Source organism: Nicotiana attenuata, unplaced genomic scaffold (genome assembly GCF_001879085.1).
Source record: "Nicotiana attenuata strain UT unplaced genomic scaffold, NIATTr2, whole genome shotgun sequence".
Taxonomy (NCBI): Eukaryota; Viridiplantae; Streptophyta; class Magnoliopsida; order Solanales; family Solanaceae; genus Nicotiana; species Nicotiana attenuata.
In genome coordinates, this window is record NW_017670538.1 from 451,775 (window position 1) to 470,514 (window position 18,740).

General features: G+C 37.0%; 2 protein-coding genes across 3 annotated transcripts; one reads left to right on the top strand and one right to left on the bottom strand.

Annotated features, from left to right (window-relative positions):
• The first annotated feature begins 6,596 nt into the window (after positions 1 to 6,596).
• LOC109240704 (thylakoid lumenal 16.5 kDa protein, chloroplastic) lies at positions 6,597 to 9,442 on the top strand. The gene is made up of 4 exons (XM_019407373.1): positions 6,597 to 7,044; positions 8,465 to 8,604; positions 8,717 to 8,789; positions 9,118 to 9,442. Exons 1-4 carry the CDS (start codon positions 6,699 to 6,701, stop codon positions 9,225 to 9,227), a joined length of 669 nt encoding a protein of 222 aa, XP_019262918.1. The 5' UTR covers positions 6,597 to 6,698; the 3' UTR covers positions 9,228 to 9,442.
• Positions 9,443 to 9,921: 479 nt separating this feature from the next.
• On the bottom strand, positions 9,922 to 14,841 carry LOC109240705 (methyl-CpG-binding domain-containing protein 11-like). Of its 2 annotated transcripts, none has more exons than XM_019407374.1 (2): positions 14,689 to 14,841; positions 9,922 to 11,183 (listed from the first exon to the last, which is right to left on the bottom strand). In XM_019407374.1, the coding sequence occupies exons 1-2, from the start codon at positions 14,758 to 14,760 to the stop codon at positions 10,266 to 10,268; spliced, it is 990 nt and encodes a 329-aa protein (XP_019262919.1). In that variant the 5' UTR covers positions 14,761 to 14,841; the 3' UTR covers positions 9,922 to 10,265. The 2 variants fall into 2 exon arrangements, with proteins under 2 accessions (XP_019262919.1, XP_019262920.1); XM_019407375.1 differs by lacking the exon at positions 14,689 to 14,841 and adding an exon at positions 12,903 to 13,028.
• Positions 14,842 to 18,740: the final 3,899 nt, after the last annotated feature.

Sequence of the window (18,740 nt, forward strand, 5' to 3'; positions counted from 1 at the left end):
TTCCACCCTAACTATCTTTTACTCCTAAGGCCCCTTTGCTACTGCTTACCAAACTCTTTCAAGTCATTATGCACTCTCACTAACTCTTAGTTCATTATGTCCTGCCCCTCCGGTATGTGTACTGCTTTGAGACCCTTGAGATCTCTCTGAACTCTGGCATATCAGGGCTGGCACTTCCACACTGCACATAAATCAGTTCTTATTTGAGAAAGGTCTGGGTGTGAGCACTGCCCGGGATCCTTGAGGTCCTTAGGGAACTCTGACGCACCTAAACATGAATTGGGCTATGGAACTTTGGGCACTTGAGACTACTGAAGGCTTGGAAACTACTTTGGGCCTAGTTCAGGCTCCCTATAGATTAATGTATATTTGTATTTATGTAATTCATTCATTTTTTGGTCTGTAATAATCTCTGTAAACAGATATTGGGGAAATTAGTAAACTGGGAGGGATTATTATACACATTTTGTTGGGGAATGGGTAGATATCCTGCCTATTGGATTTTAAATGGATGCTTACATTCTTAGAAACCATGACTGTAGGACGTTACAATATGTTGTCTATATATCATGCCTATAAGCTGTTACAATATTTATTCATTTAGACATCATGCCAATAGGATTCAAAAATCAATCCTGCATCTTAATAACACGCCTGTAAATTTGCTGCGATGTTCACTTAGATATCATGCCTATAGGGTGTAATGTAACTGAGGTTCAGTTCCTGTTACAGCATGTATTCAAATTGCATCTCCTTAGAAATCATGCCTATAAGATTTAAAATCAGCTTTAATTGAAATCATGCCTATAGGGATTTCGCTTTGGTCAAATAAATTCTGCTTGCTTCACCTTGTGATTAATTAGAAATCATGCCTATAGGATCTACAACCAGTTTAGTTAGACTTAAAATTAGTTTAACTCACACCTGTAGGTTCTGAATCAGTTTAATTAACTGACCTACTCATCTCTTCAACGCTGTGTTAATTAACATCACTAGAAAGCATGCCTATAGCATCCAAATTGCCCGTTCAAAATTGTTTACTATTTTACCGCATTCCTGATCAATGATAAGATACCATGCTCATAGGACATCACTATTATACGCCTAGGCAAGCCCATAGGGCGACTAAAATTCTACAATTGTAAAACTACGCCTTGTCATTTGTGACTGCTCATATTCAACATGTCTAAAAGCAGTAGGCAAACTGAATAGGTCTTTGAGACTTTGGTCTTAACTCTATACCGCATATTTTCTGCTCACCTAGATGTCCTGTTCTAAAGTTCCTCTTAAATATCTGAAAACTGTTGTTTGAGACGTGCACTTACTTGTTCTGTTTGTGGAGGTAAAATGTGAGCCTTTAATTGTTCCCTCTTTAATGCAGTCCTAATTGTTTTTGGTTGACGCCTAGATTTTTCTCCTTTAAGTACCTTAGGATGGTCTAGAAATACCTAAATTAGAGGTCCTAAATACCTCCAGGGCCACAAGGAAGGGACGGATAGTGCACGCATAGGATATCTTTCAAGGTTGCTAGAACGCTTTAGGCTATGACCAAGGGGAGGGAATTGAGTAGTAAGGATATGATGACTACGCACTAATGTCACGTGTAACCCCTCATTGAGGAGTGATTACCGGGCATTGTGTGGGTATGATCCTGTAGTCTAATCAACCTAGGACTCCCCTTTCCCAATTCCTATGTGTTTTAAATGAACTTCCTTTTCTTTACATATATATATATATATGCAAATTGTTCAAACCTCTCCCTTGCTTCCATTACCTGAATCATACATGTATTTAGAATATGAAAACATGCCTTTATTTGAGAATATGTGTTGGAATTATTTGTAAAAGGACTAATTCACATAGTTTAAGTTTGGCCGGGACCCACCGCTGTGGATCGCGAGGGGTGCCTAACACCTTCCCCTCGAGGTTATTTCGAGCCCTTACCCTAATCTCTGGTAATGCAAACTGGTTCATGAGTTAACCGCTCTAGGTGCCCTAACGCACCATAATCCGTTAGGTGGCGACTCTTCAAATACCCAAATCCCAAAAGGAAAAGAGTCGATTCCCCATGAGTGTCGAAACCCGGACTTTCTCCGTGAGGAGGAAAAAAAGGGGGCGCGACAACGAAGACTCGAGTAGGTATATTGCGCACTGTCTAGTAAAATAGACATAACTCTTTGCTCTAAACTCCATTTGGGCTATACAATATATGGTTGGAAAGCTAACTCAAAAGGCTACAACTTTCATGTTTTACGCTTTTCCAAATTCTAAAATGAACATGGTGAAAACACGGTCGAAACTGCAACAGCGGACTTGGACGCGGACTGAGGCAGTGCACTGGGAAAATACCGCGCCTGGACCACGCCCGGACCGCGACCGCGAGCGTCCAGACCTAAAAAATTGTCCTTTTTCACATAGGAGAAGGTATAATTATTTGGGCCCGACCCTACTTGGTATATATCCATGGAAAAACGGTATTTTGAGGAGGTTGGACAGATTTTTGACACAGATTCGACCTAAGGAGGCAAAGACACAATAGGAGCAAGGCGGGAATTCTTCTACGAGTTTTTCCTTCCTCTTCTTATTTTTTCATTGTTGGTTATGACTTTTAGTATTGTAGTTTTACATACTATTATGAATAGCTAATTTGTTATCTAGGGTTTTGATGGAATCTTTTGTAGGATAAATTCTTGTTATGTTTTTATATAATTGAGCAGTTGGATTTCTCTACTTGTTCAACTACGTGTTTATTGTTGTTGATTGAATGGCCATCGATTGACTTTGCCTATTTATTATGTGTTGCTTGAGAAAAGATAGATATTTAGGTGGTTGTTGAACAACGTCACTCCTAACGTATGTGAGAAATCAATATAGTGGGTTTAAAGGCAGGTTTAGAAATAACAAAGCCTTGACGTGGTCATAATGAGCGGTTAGATAAAGCCAACTAGCATAGTTCGAGAGAATAAGTTTAGTAAATTATTGTAGTTGCTCGAGAGAGAATTACAGCACCTAAAGTTCTCACGATCAGTAGAGAATACATTGGCGAAATTGTAGGGAACGTAGCTAGAAGGATAAATTATAGGGAACATAGCTAGAAGGATTCCGACAATTGGAAAAATCATAACTCTAGACCTCCTTAATTTAGTCTACAACCCTTTGTCTCGTTAGTTGATAATTTTACCGTTTTGTAGTATTTGCTAGTTAATTAGTTAGAAATATAAATCTCAATCTTTATAATTTAGAAAATTATTCAAACTTGTCTTCTTAGTGATATTAAACAGATATAGCTAAGCCTTAGTTCTCTGTGGGATTCGACTCCGGACTTATAGACCGGATTATATTTGCAGCGACCGCTTATCCTTTTTAGGACTAGAGTTGGGCGTGATCAATTACACACTCAAGTAAATTAGTTATAATATTAATTCTGCATTTAGTGTAGAATCGAAAGGTCACTACGTTTCCATTCATCATCTATATCTATATATTTTAATTAATATTAAAGCCACTTCTTAGTGTGTATTTTATCTCAAGTCTCAATCCATTACAAAAAAGAATACAATAAACAATGTATATAACTGGTGAGACAAATAATATAATTTAAATTTTATTAAGATAAAAAAAACATAATAACAATCTACATGTTTGCTAGGACATACATGCACCAATCGAACACTAACTCTTGCACATATACACTAAAAGGTGCACTAGGCCAAATATCATGATAAATCTCAGTTAAAATTTCATCCCAAGGCTCTCGAAGAGAGTCTGCTAAAATAGCTAATGCTTCCCAATCAGTAGTTTCTATGTAATTAGCCAATTCAGCTCTTTTTAACCTAAAAAGTTGTTCATGTTCAGGAATGGAAGTATCAGACCCCATTTTAAATTCCTTAAACTCCCTAAATTTCTTTTCTCCTTCCCTTCGTTCAGCCCTTCGATCCTTTAACTCATTTTGCCTTGCCCTTGGGACATTCCTGATGACTTCAGGCTACGAGTCTGAATCATTATAGAAATAAGTCCTGCGACGACGTATCCTTCTACGTTGTCCCCTTCCTTGACTTCGAGAACTCCTACTTGGAGTAATTCGGACTTGTCCCTGTTCAGCCATATCTGAAATAGGACCAAGGAAACAATAAGAATGGCTACAACCATTCAATGTGATAGCATATATTATAATTACTTGTAGAAGGATATTAATTGAAGGATTAAGACTAAACTTATTTTAATATTAAGATATGGTAAATTGTATACAGACCAAAAAAGAAATGGTCTGAACATATAAAACTTTTCTGATAACATATTATTCAATGTTTCCTAATTAAACAAAGCGCATACAAGAGTATATCATTATTTCAATGTAATTTACATACCATTATGTACATTCTGTAATTAACTGATGTAGTTACATAAACTATACTCATACCATGTGGTTCATGGAATCAATGGTAAACAGAATACTCATTTTAATTATGGATACTCATAAACCATTATGGATACTCATAAACCATTCTAATACTCAAACCATTATGACTTCAAAGGGATATTACTGCAAAGGGAATTATTTTGAAACAAGCAGAAACTTTTTGACTTCAAAGGGATATACTGCAGCGCTTTGCCAACACGCAAAGGAGCCACAGCTACGACGGCACAGGATAAAGACACCTTGAAATAAATTCTTAAACCTAGAAATTATATGCGGCAGAACAAACAGATGTTACATCATAGTAAATTAGCAATTTCACTTGAATGAATTTGAAATTTCTCTTTTATATTTTTTGTCAAGCCAATTATAGACGATTCATATCACTGTATTCGAGGATATTTGGCTTCAAAGAATCCCTTCTTGGTCAAAAGTTACAATTTGGCCTCTTTATACGTTACTTTTTCAAAAGAAATTAATTATATATTAGAGATCAAAGAAGCCAAATAACTTATCACAAAACAATTCACTGATTACGAGAAGTTTAGATCAAAATTGAAACTGGCCGTTGGCAACAATTAGGAGCAAACAATCTGGCTCTAATGCCATTGATGATTTAAAAATGAGTAACAGGGACATCAAATTTGTGTACCTGTTAACAACAGCGGAAGATTTTTTGCAGAATTTGTTCCAATCAATTGCCCGAATCCGATTTCGTCTCTCTTGAAAATGAAATTCTTGTTCACGAACTAAATACCTTCTTCTTTACTTTTAGTATGTTTCTATCTCTGTAGGGAGGATTTCTCGGAGTGCCTGTTTGTGAAGAAGGGGAGCGTCGATTATATAGAGAAGGGAAGTTGTCAGAGAAAAAAAAACTACCGAGAAACTGACCCACGTTGATCCTCATGCTCCCACTTACTTCTCAACGTGTGGTAGTATTATTTTAGGAGTTAAACCCTTCTTAGGTAACTTCCCTTAATCGGGAGAAATTAAAAAATAGCCAGATTTACTACTGGTCTTTGAAAAATAGCCAAGTTTCAAAAGTCATCGAAATTTAGCCACTTTAAATCTGAGCGAAAACGCTGTTCAAAATCCGGAAAAATACGCCCGCAAATTTTACGGGAGTTCCAGGATAACTATGCTGGAACTCCCGCAAATTTTACGGGAGTTCCAGCAAGTATAATTGTCCAGTATAATATACTGGAGTTTGGAGCACTGGTGCTCCAGTCTCCCGCAAATTTTACAGGAGTTAACAAAGTATACCGGTCCAGCATAATATGCTGGAGTTCGTACACAAATGCACCAGAACTCCCGTATATTATACTGGACCGGTCCCTGTTGCAGCAAAATAGTGGCTATTTTTCATTGACTTGATAAACGCTGGCTATTTTTCATTGACCAGTGTGAAAACTGGCTATACCATGATATTTTACCCCCTTAATCATATCTCCTTTAAAAATAAGTCGGGTCAGTCCGTGTGGGCGATCCACGACCCAAATCCAATATCCAACAATTTTCACAATGGCAGTGCATAAATCTTAAAAACGGACCCGCGTTTCATCCATGCAGTGGTATGTAGCCACTTAGACGTCTCTTTAACAAGTTTTGGTTGTACGTAGTTTTTAATTGATCAAATGAAATTAAGATAAAAAGATTAAGTTAATCCAATTACGTTTTTTTCTTATAACGTACATTCAATTTGTTTTTTGCCTTTTTTTTTTTTTACCTTGCAGCCTTAATTAATTCTACAAGTGGGGTTTGGGTACGCAAACCTTACTTCTACCTTGTAAGGTTAAAGAGACTGTTTTCGATAAATCCTCGACAAAAAATATGTGGTAACTGGGATTCGAGCCTAAGTCTCCATAGCCACAATGCGGAATTTTCACCACTAAACTATTCAAATTGTAATTGATGGGTTTGCATGATTATTTTCTTCTACTCAAATTGTAATTGATCATATTTTTGTCGGAGGAATTGTTTGGTGTTTTTCCTGACTAAAGAAGTTAAATATTAACTGGTCATGTGTGGGAACAGTGGAAGATAAAGATGTTTTTTTAAAATTTTATTTGCTTGTTTCAGTTGTTTGTTTGTTTGGTATTAAATGACTGAAATACCCTCCATATTTTAATGACCTGAGAATGGTTCTGATATGAGGGAAATCTTGTAATCTTATCCTCTATACTCCAACTTGTTACACTGCCACCATATACTAACAGAAAAAACAGAGAAATTTAAGAGGAAAAATAAAAAGAAAGGAAAAAAAAAACAAAAGAAACAAAAAATGGCAACTGTGTGCCTCTCAAATCCTAAATCTCTTCTTCCTTCTCTTCAATCATCTTCTTTGTCCAATTTAACAGCCCAAAAAATCAGTGTTAAGAGACAATTAATTGTGTGCAAAGCAGAAAATAATGTACTTAATTTTAATCCTTTAATTATTAGCAAGAGAAGCCTCTCAATTAGCCTTGCATCAAGTTTGTTGATTTCTTTAGCTGGTAACGGCATTTTTAATGCCAATGCTGCAATTTTAGAAGCTGATGAAGATGATGAGTTGATGGAAAAGGTGAAAAAGGATAGAAAGAAAAGGCTTGAAAGACAAGGCATTATCAATTCCTCTACAAAGGAGAAAGGTAAAAAAAATAATTTTCTTGTTTCTTGATAATTTCTTCTTTTAGGTTTTTCCTTGAGCGGAGGGTCTGTCGGAAATAGTATTTCTATCTTCTCAAAGCAGGGTAAGGTCTACGTACACGCTACTTTTCTCAGGCTCCACTTGTGAGATTACACTCGTTTGTTGTTATTGTTTCTTGATATATTTCCCTAGTGAAATTAAGAAAAATTAAGTATACATTAAAAAGTTCTAGTGTGATAAATTTACTGAAGACCCTCTTATTGGATGGTTAAGTTTTGTTTATGGGACTAGTTTTTGGAGTTGTACAATATGCCTGTAAAAGTACAGGTTGGACTTAAAAATATTATAGAGAATACCAAAGTTACCCAATTAAGTGAATATTAGGTTCTTTCATTTCCCAAGTTTCCCCATTGCATTCCAGATTTGCAGGTGATAATATAGTGGGACCTCTCTATAACAACATTCTTATATAACAACACTTATATAACAACATTCTCTGTAAAAGTTAAATTTTTCCGGAACCAAATCTCATGTTCTATTATAATATATGTTTTCTATAACATTATTTCGCTATAACGTCCAAAAATATCCGGAACAAACGAGGCTGTTATAAAGAGGTTTGACCGTTGTTGTTTTTTAAGCAGTAAGTTGTTAATGCAAGGGTTAGGTTGGTTTTGTTTAAAATATCGGTTGCAAAATGAGAAAGGCACGACAAACCCAGTGTTATAAGTCCAATGTTTGATAGAATACTATATTAAACCTTAAACATTGAGGGTAATAAGGTTTCCTATGTGGCATAGGAATGTAAAAATTCCTAAATTTAAATAAAGATTCATGTAGACGACTCAACTTATTTGGAAATTTGGCATAGGAGTGGTTGAGATTGACTTGACTTAAATGCTTTAAGTGTGAAGGCGGGATGAGTAATACACAACAACAACAACAACAACAACAACAACAACAAACCCAGTATAATCCCACAAGCGGGGTCTTGGGAGGATAATGAGACCTTATCCCTACTTGTGAAGGTAGAGAGGCTGTTTCCGATAGACCATTTGCTCAAGGAACAGTGACATGGAGTAATACTATGTAGTATGTGGAATAATTAGCAGACCATTCTTGTATTAGATATACATTTTCTTAATCCTAGTATCATGATACCAACATGACAAACCAAGTTTATTTAAGTCTTGATGCCAATAAGAGTATAAGACTTGAATCTTGATGAATGCCTGAAAACATGGTGTTTTTCTAACCAGGAAAATGGCCTAATAATCTTATCCACGTTCAATTAAAACTAGATTAAGGCATTGCTTAATCTGTTAATTACAGACTCCTGCATTCATGTTAAAAAGTTGTAGAGCATAGCTTTTTCTAGTTATAGATTGTTTAACTTCCATTTATTATATAAAATGGTGAAGGATACTTGCAAGATTTGGTATACAAGCTCAGTATAGTAGGTCAAGCAATAGAGAAGAATGATTTATCAGCTGCAAGTTCAGTTCTTGGCCAAAGCACTGATGCAGATTGGGTTCAGAAAGTTAATTCAGCATTCAACAAGGTCTTTTTAGTTGATCTTTCCCTTTCAAGCACATATTTTTTTTTCTTCATATTATCTAATTTACAGTTGATGTTCATGTGCACTGAATATCGTTTTTCTCGCGTTTTTACAGTTTAGTGGTAGCGATGAGGAGAAAACAGAGATTGATTCCTTCAACTCTTCGCTGTCTTCTCTAGTTTCATCAGGTAATGTTTTTCTTGAGAATCCGGTGATCATAAGATCAAGAAAGTGTTATTATTTAAAAAATTTAAAAGAATGGTGGTGTCCGAACTAGCTTGGGGCGCCTTGACTATTTCACTAGATACCTGTTATCTCTCCCCAGCATAGCTTAAGCAGATGGGAGAACTTATGTGGCATTTTTTTGTCACTGTCGGAATTTGAACTCTGGTCTCCCATGGTTTTCTCCCACTTTATTGACTGCTCGACCACACCCTCGGGTGCCATAAGATCAAGAGATATGCACTTTTGTCAATGAAAATTAACCATTTTTCTTGTTTATTATGTATTATGCAGTTACTAAGAATGACATTGAAGGAACAAAGACAGCTTTTTTGGCATCAGCAAGTGCATTTGAGAAATGGACAACATTAACAGGATTGATTGAAGAGCTAAAAGGGCTTTGAAGCAAAAGGAATTAGCGTTTCCCTCTTGTATCTGATACCTATTAATATGAGAATTGAGAGAATTTGGTCCATGCCAACATGTTTTCACCATTGACATTACTTTTACTGATTATGTATCCACAAAGTTATAATCTTTTTCAGTGTTTTTTCCCTCTGTAAAATGAAAAATATATGTATTTGAGTTTCAGTTGTAGCTTAATCTCTTAGCAAAATGACTAGACTATTGTTATCAGCTTTCTTTTTTCTTTTGGTTCTGCCAATTTGAAGGGGAGTCTTGGCGTAACTGGTAAAGTTGTTGTCATATGACCAAGGAGATCATGGGTTCGAGCCGTGGAAACAACCTCTTGCAAAAATGTAGGGTAAGGCTGCGTACAATAGACCCTTGCGGTCCGGCCATTTCCCGGACCCCGCACATAGCGGGAGCTTAGTGCACCGGGCTGCCGTAATCTGGATATTTTATTGCGTTTGAAAAGGGAACAAGCTATTGAAATTTCAGCATTGCAGCATAAAAAACTTGTCAATTAGCATCAAGCCAAGAACTGTATTAATCCTCAGATTGAGCTGAGAAAAATTATACAACCTTGAACAAAGACAACCTGAGCTAAGGTAGTTGATTGATAGATATATTAATGAAAGGTAGGAACACAATCATTCCACAACAAACTGCAGCAACTTGCATTAGCCAACTCCCTCGTTAGTCAAGATAACACAAAGTCTTTATATAAGCTTATATCACTGAGTTTCATACAATAAGCTATGCCGATCTTGACCACTACAAATTACCTCAGCACAATTAGTGTCTCTGCTGAAGGTTTAATCTTTGACATAGATTAGTAATGGTACAAATATCTCTGCAGGCGATAAATCCTACCAGAGCAATATTTAGGACCTAAATCTAAGGTTTTGCATACAGACGTCTCGTGAACAATTAGAGTATCTATAATTGACGACAACACAGTCATCGAAAAGAAGCAAGAAGAGTAAAAGGTTAGACAGAGAGAGAGCAGAGAAGTGTCACGAAGCTACTAAAACCGCAGCTCAAGGCTTGGCCTCATTAGTGTTGCTGCCATTCTCAGTTACTTCACCCTCCACCTTACTTATTTCACTGTTCATCAAATTATGTTGATCTTCAGTGCTCTTTGTTGCAGCACTAGTTTTTTGCTCATCTTTCTGTTCTCCTTTAGCTTGATGCTTCTTTTCCTCAGCAGCGATAGAATCTGATGTCACTGTTTCAGTAGGCATGTTTTCTACTTTTTCTTGAACCTGTACATCCTTTTCCTCCTCATTCATTTTAGCAGCTTCAGGACCACCAGCTACTTTATCACCAGCAGCCTCTTCAACATCTTTTGGATGTCCAACGTTATCAGCCATCTCGACATCTTTCTCAACCTGAGCTTCTTCAGAAGGAGCATCTTCCACTTTGCCATCGGCATTTTGGCTTTCGTCTTTCATTCCATCATTCTCAGAAGATTTGATTTCATCTTTCTTTGATACATCCTTCTCAGTAGCTTCAGCTTCCTCTTTCTTCTCTACTTCGCTCTCTCCATCTTGAGTTTCATCTTGGTTCTCGTTTTGTTTTTGTTCAACATCCTTCTCAGCTTCCACTGCTGCAGTATCCTTCTCATATTCTTCAGCTTCTTCCATGTCATCCTCCTTTGCTGCTTCTGTTTCTTCAGGGACTTCATTGGAATCCTTCTTTGAAGCAGAAGACTTTCTGCCTCGTTTCTTAGCAGGCTCACTGTCTGCCGGAGATGGGGATGCTTTTGCCTTTTCACTAATCCTTGAGGATCTTCTTGGAGTATCACCAGTTCCCCAATCAAACTCTGCTACTGGTGGACCACCGGGATGCGACTTCAGGTACTGTTCCAACTGCTTTTTTGTGGTGATCTCCTCCCCTGTTGGTGCAGTAAATACAATTTCATTCTTCTTTGGAGTACCTCCTGTTTTAGGCAGAAACTGCAAAGGAACAGAAAGAGTCAATTTTAAAAAGAAAGAGTCAGTGGTCCACAGTACGGAACTCGGTAGATAATGGACCTATCCCTCTACCCTTCTCCACTTAATTGCTAGGCTTTTGTTCTGCGGCAGGGTTCGAATCTGTGACATGCGCCTAACCCACATATCACGTTCTGCGCTCTCACCACTAGACCAAAGTCCTGGGGGCAACAAAAGATTGAAAGCTACTTACAACAACAACAACAACCCAGTGGGATCCCACACGTGGGGTCTGGGGAGGGTAGTGTGTACGCAGATCTTATCCCTACCCTTGGGAGGTAGAGAGGCTGTTTCCGATAGACCCTTGCTCGGGAAAGATTAAAAGCTACTAGATAGATGGAAAAGGAAATAAAAGAGGGCTCAACGGAGTTGTAAGTAGTTAAGGAGTCTTTCCGAAACACAACCCCCACTATATAAAGATGATGCAACAAAGACACAAATCTGCTGCTTAACTAATATCCATGAAGATACAAATACATTAGCACACAGTTTGTACACTTCCAACAGCAATTTCGGTAGAAAATCAAAATCTGAGCTAAAGGGCTTCCTATGAAGTTTCTCCTCTTAATCAAATGAGATTCTGTAGAGTTTCAAATTGCATAAATTTATCTTTTTCTCTGAAAATGAATCCTATGGATTCTCCCTCACGATGAAGATATGAGGGATTCTGCATTTAAATTGGGAGATCAAACAAGTCATCTTTAGCACACAGCTGGAAACCATGATCGCCTGTTTCAAATTCTTATTTTGTAGTACAGAAGAATTTACTATAAAGGAAACAAACTCATCCTAGGATTGCATAACGGATAGTTCATGTTAGAATCTCGTAGATATCCTAGAATAATCTAGGATCTTGTAAATAGAGTATAGCTTGATTGTATTTTGATTGTGATTGATTTTGTTTCCTTTCTTATCAAAGAGTAACATATTCCATCATCATGAAAAAACAAAATAGAATTAACCTAAATAGCCGCTCAGAAGGGGAGTCTTGGTGTAACTGATAAAGTTGCCTCCATGTGACCACGAGGTCACGGGTTCGAGCCGTGGAAACAGCCTCTTGCAGAAATGCAGGGTAATGCTGCGTACGTAGACCCTTGTGGTCCGGTCCTTCCCCAGACCCCGCGCATAGCGGGAGCTTAGTGCACCGGGCTGCCCTTTCTAAATAGCCGCTTATCCAACCACTTAAACTAAAATTAGCTGGCGGATGTAAAATATATGTAATAATCCATGTAAAATATGTGTATAACCAAGTAAAATAAGTGTATAATCTATGTATAAAATGAACCGTGAATCCAGCCAGCTATTTTTGTAAAGATCTCAAAAACAAAGAAGTCTTTGCTGCATAATATCTTATTCTAGCAACATAGTAGTTCAAAATCAGTACCTCCATGATGGATAAGGCTTATATTTGAAACTTAGTCAAAATTCCCATTTTTGTGTTGCCAATCCTATGCCCGGTTTCCTCTCATCTTTCCTCCTTCTAAGGTTTCTCAAAAAATTGGCAAAAACGCACCCAAGCCAATCTTACTTAACCGTAAACCTGCAGTTTTCACCTTTTTATCCTTGTTTTAGAGCTTAAAATATTTCCAAGCTAATTAGCATTGGTTTAAGACGGTTTCAGGAGAAACAAAAAGCATGTCCTGCAATAAATGGGAAAAACTATTGGGATGCAAGAAAGATTACCATGAGTCAGAAGAGATGAAACAATATTTTCCGAAGTTTTGAAGTCCTCTATTACATGACAAAAAAACTCAAGTGCATTTAATTTTCTCTTTCCACCCAAAGCTTCAAGACCATTATTTCACTGTTACTGCAAAACCAGTTCATTCCGATGAGAAAAACTACTTTTCTGGATCCATTGGACATAACTGCAGTACTGCAATAAACGGGACTGCCTAGTTCTCTCCTCTATAGCACCAAAGCATGACGCTTTACTTATACAACAACAACTAAGCCACAGCCCCAAAAAAAGTCTAGGCTCGGCTATATGAAGCTTCACTTATGATAAAACAAAACAATACGCAGAACCAAGTGCACACTACAAAAGAATATGAAGTTAAGAACAAGAAGAAATGCCTCGAACTCCAGCCTCAATTGCGTAAATCTAACTTATAGATGCAGGAAAACCACAATATCAAAGAACAACCAGATTCATATCAACACCGATTGACTGTTCTTGCAGAAAATCTACAAAAACAAGACTAAACATCCTCCTAAACGCTCAGAAACACCATCTCCTGAACTACTCTAACTCTTCAAAACCAAAAATTCAACCCCAGAACCAGAAAATTACATAATTGCAAATACGAGAGCTAAAGAAATGAACTTTACATGAAATTGCTAAAATGGGGAACTTCTCAAGCAAACATAGAGAGTTGAACATGGACTAATGTGAAGCCTGGGGAAAGCCATATCTTTTAAACTACCCTTACTCTTCCAAAACAAGAATTCAACATTTGAATCACATAACATAACCACACAAAATTAAACAATACCCACAAAACACATTTTAAAAGAAATTGCAAATACCAAACTAAAGAGTCGAACTTTACATGAAATCAATAAAAATTGGAACTTTTTTCAAGAAAACAGAGGCTGAAAATGAGCTAATCGAATATAAATCCTGAGCAAAACCCTATCTCCTAAATGACTCTTACTCATCAAAACAAAAAATTCAACCTCAGAACCACAAAAATAAGCAAAATTCAACCTCAGAACCACAAAAATAAGCAAAATTAAACAATACCCACAAAACCCATTGTAGCAAATTTGCACATAGCAAAGATAAAGAATCAAACTTTACATGAATTCAGTAAAAGTCAGAACTTTTTCAAGAAACTAGAGGCTGAACATAAGCTAACATAAGGCCTGAACAAAACCCTATCTCAGAACCACAAAAATAAACAAATTAAACAATATATATATAAAACCCATTGTAGCAAAATTTGCAAATACCAAAGCTAAAGTAACAAACTTTACATGAATTCAATAAAAATTGGAACTTTTTCAAGAAACTAGAGGCTGAACATAAGCTAACATAAAGCCTGAACAAAACCCTATCTCCTAAATAGACCTTACTCATTAAAACCAAAAATTCAATCTCAGAACCACAAAAATAAACAAATTAAAAAATATATATAAAACCCAATGTAGCAAATTTGCAAATACCAAAGCTAAAGTAATAAACTTTACATTTATTCAATAAAAATTGGAACTTTTTCAAGAAACTAGAGGCTGAACATAAGCTAACATAAAGCCTGAACAAAACCCTATCTCCTAAATAACTCTTACTCATCAAAACCAAAAATTCAACCTCAGAATCACAAATATAAGCAAAGTTAAACAATACCCACAAAACCCATTGCAGCAAATTTGCAAATACCAAAGCTACAGAAACTAACTTTACATAAAACCCAAAAAAAATGAACTTCTCAAGAAACTTTAAGAACTGAATAAAAGAGAGAACTACCTTCTTCTTCCAACCAGGAGGAGCTGGAAGTTCAATGGAAACAACTTCATTTTTCTCCACAGAGCTTGCCATTTTCCACCTACCCAATTTTCCCCAAAAAAAGAAGCAAACAAACTAACTGCAAAATGGGTTCTCCAATAAAATTGGAACTAAAATGTCTTTAAGTATAATTTACTTTTTCTTTTTTTTTTTTCTGGGTATTTTCTGTTTTCTACTTTACCTTTTTCTTGGAATTTTAGTTTTGAGAGTACAACACATTTAGGGGTCGTTTGGTTGCCGGTTAGAGTTATGCAGGTATTAGTTATACATGTATTAGTTATGCAGGGATAAGTAATGCAGGGATTAGTTATGCAGGGATTAGTTATGCAGAGATTATTTTTTTGAATGTTTGGTTTGTTGTATTAGAAATTGATATACATTATATAAATTTTAAAGTAAAATGCTTGTTTACAACTATACCCTGGCCTTCTTTTGCATTGTTTTTTCTCTCTTTCCATTTATGTAGGAAACAATTTAGTTAGGAACTTTGGGTGTTACTTTCACTTCTTCGTCATACTACTGAACTATGTGAAGTTTAGACATATTTGATTTTCACTTCTTAGTTTTGGTATTTCCATTTTCTAGTGGCTTCTCCAGTTTGCTTTTGCTAGTTTGTTCTTTAAAAATGAGAGAAGACAAGGTATATAGTTGGCAAGTGAAAGCAAGTGAAACCTGTTGACGGGTTGGCAGAGAAATAAGGAAGCCTTATGTGTAAAGTGATAGGGGTAAATTTATCATTTCAGTATTTTATCCATGTATTACTAATACATGTATTAGTTATTCCATCTTCTACCCCGCATAAAATAATACACAGATTGACTCATAACTTATATATGTATTATTATGCATAATTGAAAAATGTTAACCAAACATGGTATTAGTTATGCAGAATTTTATACAAAATAACTATTGCCTACCAAACATGGTATAAGTTATGTTACTCCTTATACATGAATAACCTTTCTTCTAACAAGCTACCAAACGACCTCTTAGTGCAAATAGGACAAAAATTGTTGAAGTTTCTGAGATTGTTTAATTTATATTGTTATTGTAGTAGTTTATTACTAATTTCTTATAATGTTCTTTCTTCTTATTATAGATTAATTAAAGGTTTGAGATCAGTTGACGTTGCATCACATGATGACACATGTTGCTGTTTTGAATTTTTTTTTTTTTTTTGTGTCTTTTTTCTTTTTGGGATTTTTACCTAACTATACTATAATAGAAACCTACTTACTACCTTTATTTAGGTTCCTTGTTGATTACTTTATATACCTATATTTACTAGTTTTATACAAAACCATAAAAAAGAGGAAATGCAACGTACCTTAAATATAGCATATCAGTTACACATAATCCCCCTACATTTAAGATTCTCTTCCTTTTCCAAAAATATTACAAAAACATCTTCCAATTTTGTACTTACCCACCGTAAGAATTCTCCCTTACCCACTCATGCCCAAAATCTTTCTAACCCAAAAATCTCGCTTACTCACTCCTCTTCCAAAGCTTTTGATATCCGATTTCTCTCTTTCAATCATCCACTGTTATCCCCCAAAATTGTAGATTCTTTCTTCTTCCAAAGCTTTTGATATCCTATTTCTCTCTTTCAATCATCCAAAATCTCAATACAGAAAAAATTCAAAATTTTGCTCTACAATCAAGTTGTGGGTAAGTTGTGGATACAATACTAATACAATTATAATACTATTATATTAAATTTTTAGTATAGAGTTGTGATTGAAACTTGAGGAAAATAAAGATCATAATTGTATCACAATTTTTCAGAAATGTATCGCGATTGTATTATAATTGTATATGTATCATAATTGTTGCAGGAATTGTATTACAAATGTATGATAATTGTATATTCATTGTATATGGTTACGAGCAGTTGTGAATTTGTGACAAATTGTATACGGTGAAATCGGAGGGTCAAATTCCTCGTCATCGAGGCACTTCAGAAAATCATCTCGAAGCCTCGAGGATATAAGGCTATGTCGAGTTTCCTCCCTCGAGGCTCGTCGACGCTCGTCCTTGGGACAACATTGACCACGGCTATGATAGAAATGGGGAGTTCCCAAGGTACGCGGTTAGGGCTGACACAGTCTAGCGGGCTACTCTGAACCCAAATCAGGGCGTCATTCAGCTGTCCCATCCCCATATCTATGTAATTAATGTATTTTGTACTATGCTGGGATTTCCCTACTATATAAAGGGAGTTTTTGTCATTTTGTAAGGACCTGTTACTTCAGCTGCTCCACAAGAAATATAAAATAACACTATCTCTGCTCTCTTACATATTCTCTTGATATTATTGCTTCCATTTATTATCTTCATTATTGTTCATCATTTATTGTTTATCATTGGCCATAAAGAGCCTTCTTTGATTTTATCATAACTATTAGTCACACTTCAATCACCTTCGATAGCTCACAGTCGAGCCCCGGAATCGACCTCGAGGCCCCTGAATCGACAAGCTCGAAGCCCCGATTGCCGACCTATCGGTTTGGTTATCACCCCATTCCAAACTCTTATTTCATCTCTAAGTCTCACACATAGCATCAACTGCTTAACAACCGGCATAAAAATAGATCACATATTTTTAGAGTCCCATAATCACATTTAATTGTTATTACCATTTTCACGGTAAACAGTTTGGCGCCCACCGTGGGGCTAAAAATAATAGTGATTATTTTCTTGCTGGTTTCATTACGCAACGCAAGTTATCTTTCACGCTTTTTCTTGTCCAAAGATCTTTGATTTCAGGTCGAAATTTCTGATTCAGTAAGCAATAACATTGAGAACCACGGAAAGAATGGTGTGGCTGTTCTAGGTGTTGGTGAGCAACCACGAAACCTTGAGAACGCACCAGGACCAATTCCGATGGACGAAGTCTCGCGCGACGCTCAACACGTCGAAATAAGCTCCCACACTAACAGAAGCATACACCAAGGCGACCAACAAGAAGCCCAGAAAATCCCAGCCCGAGAAGAAAGGGAGGTTAGCCTTCATGTTATTTTTGAAATGTTGCAGGCACAACAGCTGTCTATTGCTCAGCTGCAAGGCCACCGAAAAACTCCTAGCACGGTAGCACCGGGGACAGCTCCCCCAGCCGAGCAGATACCAGAGAGATCGAGCAATAACGGGTCGATAGCCAATCTCGTCATCATAAAGATGCTCGAGGACCTCACCAAAAGGATCGAATCAGGCGAGAAAATGATAGAAGTCAACGATAAGAAGGTCGAGACTTACAACTCCAGGCTCGATCAAATTCCAGGAGTGCCCCCGATCTTAAAAGGTGTGGACTCAAAGAAGTTCGTACAAAAGTCGTTCCCACAGGAAGCGGCCCCGAAACCCATTCCAAAGAAGTTCAGAATGCCAGACCTTCTGAAATATAACGGTACCTCGAATCCCAATGAGCACGTTACCGCTTACACCTATGCAGTAAAGGGCAACGACCTGAGGGACGACGAGATCGAGTCTGTCCTGCTGAAGAAGTTCGGGGAAACGCTTTCTAAAGGGGCAATGATGTGGTATCACAACCTGGCCCCAAACTCAATAGATTCATTTGCCGTTAGCGGATTCTTTCATTAAGGCACATGCTGGTGCCATCAAAGTAGCAACAAGGAAATCCGACGTCTTCAAGATTAAATATAGAGATAATGAGATGCTGCGAGAGTTAATATCTCGTTTCCAGATGGAACGAATGGAACTACCACCAGTCTCCGACGACTGGGCAGTACAGGCCTTCACGCAAGGTCTGAACAAACGAAGCTCGGTGGCTTCGAAACAGCTGAAGCAGAACCTAGTCGAGTACTCCGCCGTGACTTGGTCGGATGTTCATAACCGATAGCAGTCGAAAATCAGGGTCGAGGACGACCAGCTGGGGCCCCTCTCGGGCTCGGTATACCCAAGCAGGCTCCTGACAAAGGAGTAAAAGCCAAACAAAGAAAGATATCAGCCATACATCGAAGACTGGAGAAACGCCCCAAGGCGCAAACCCACATCGA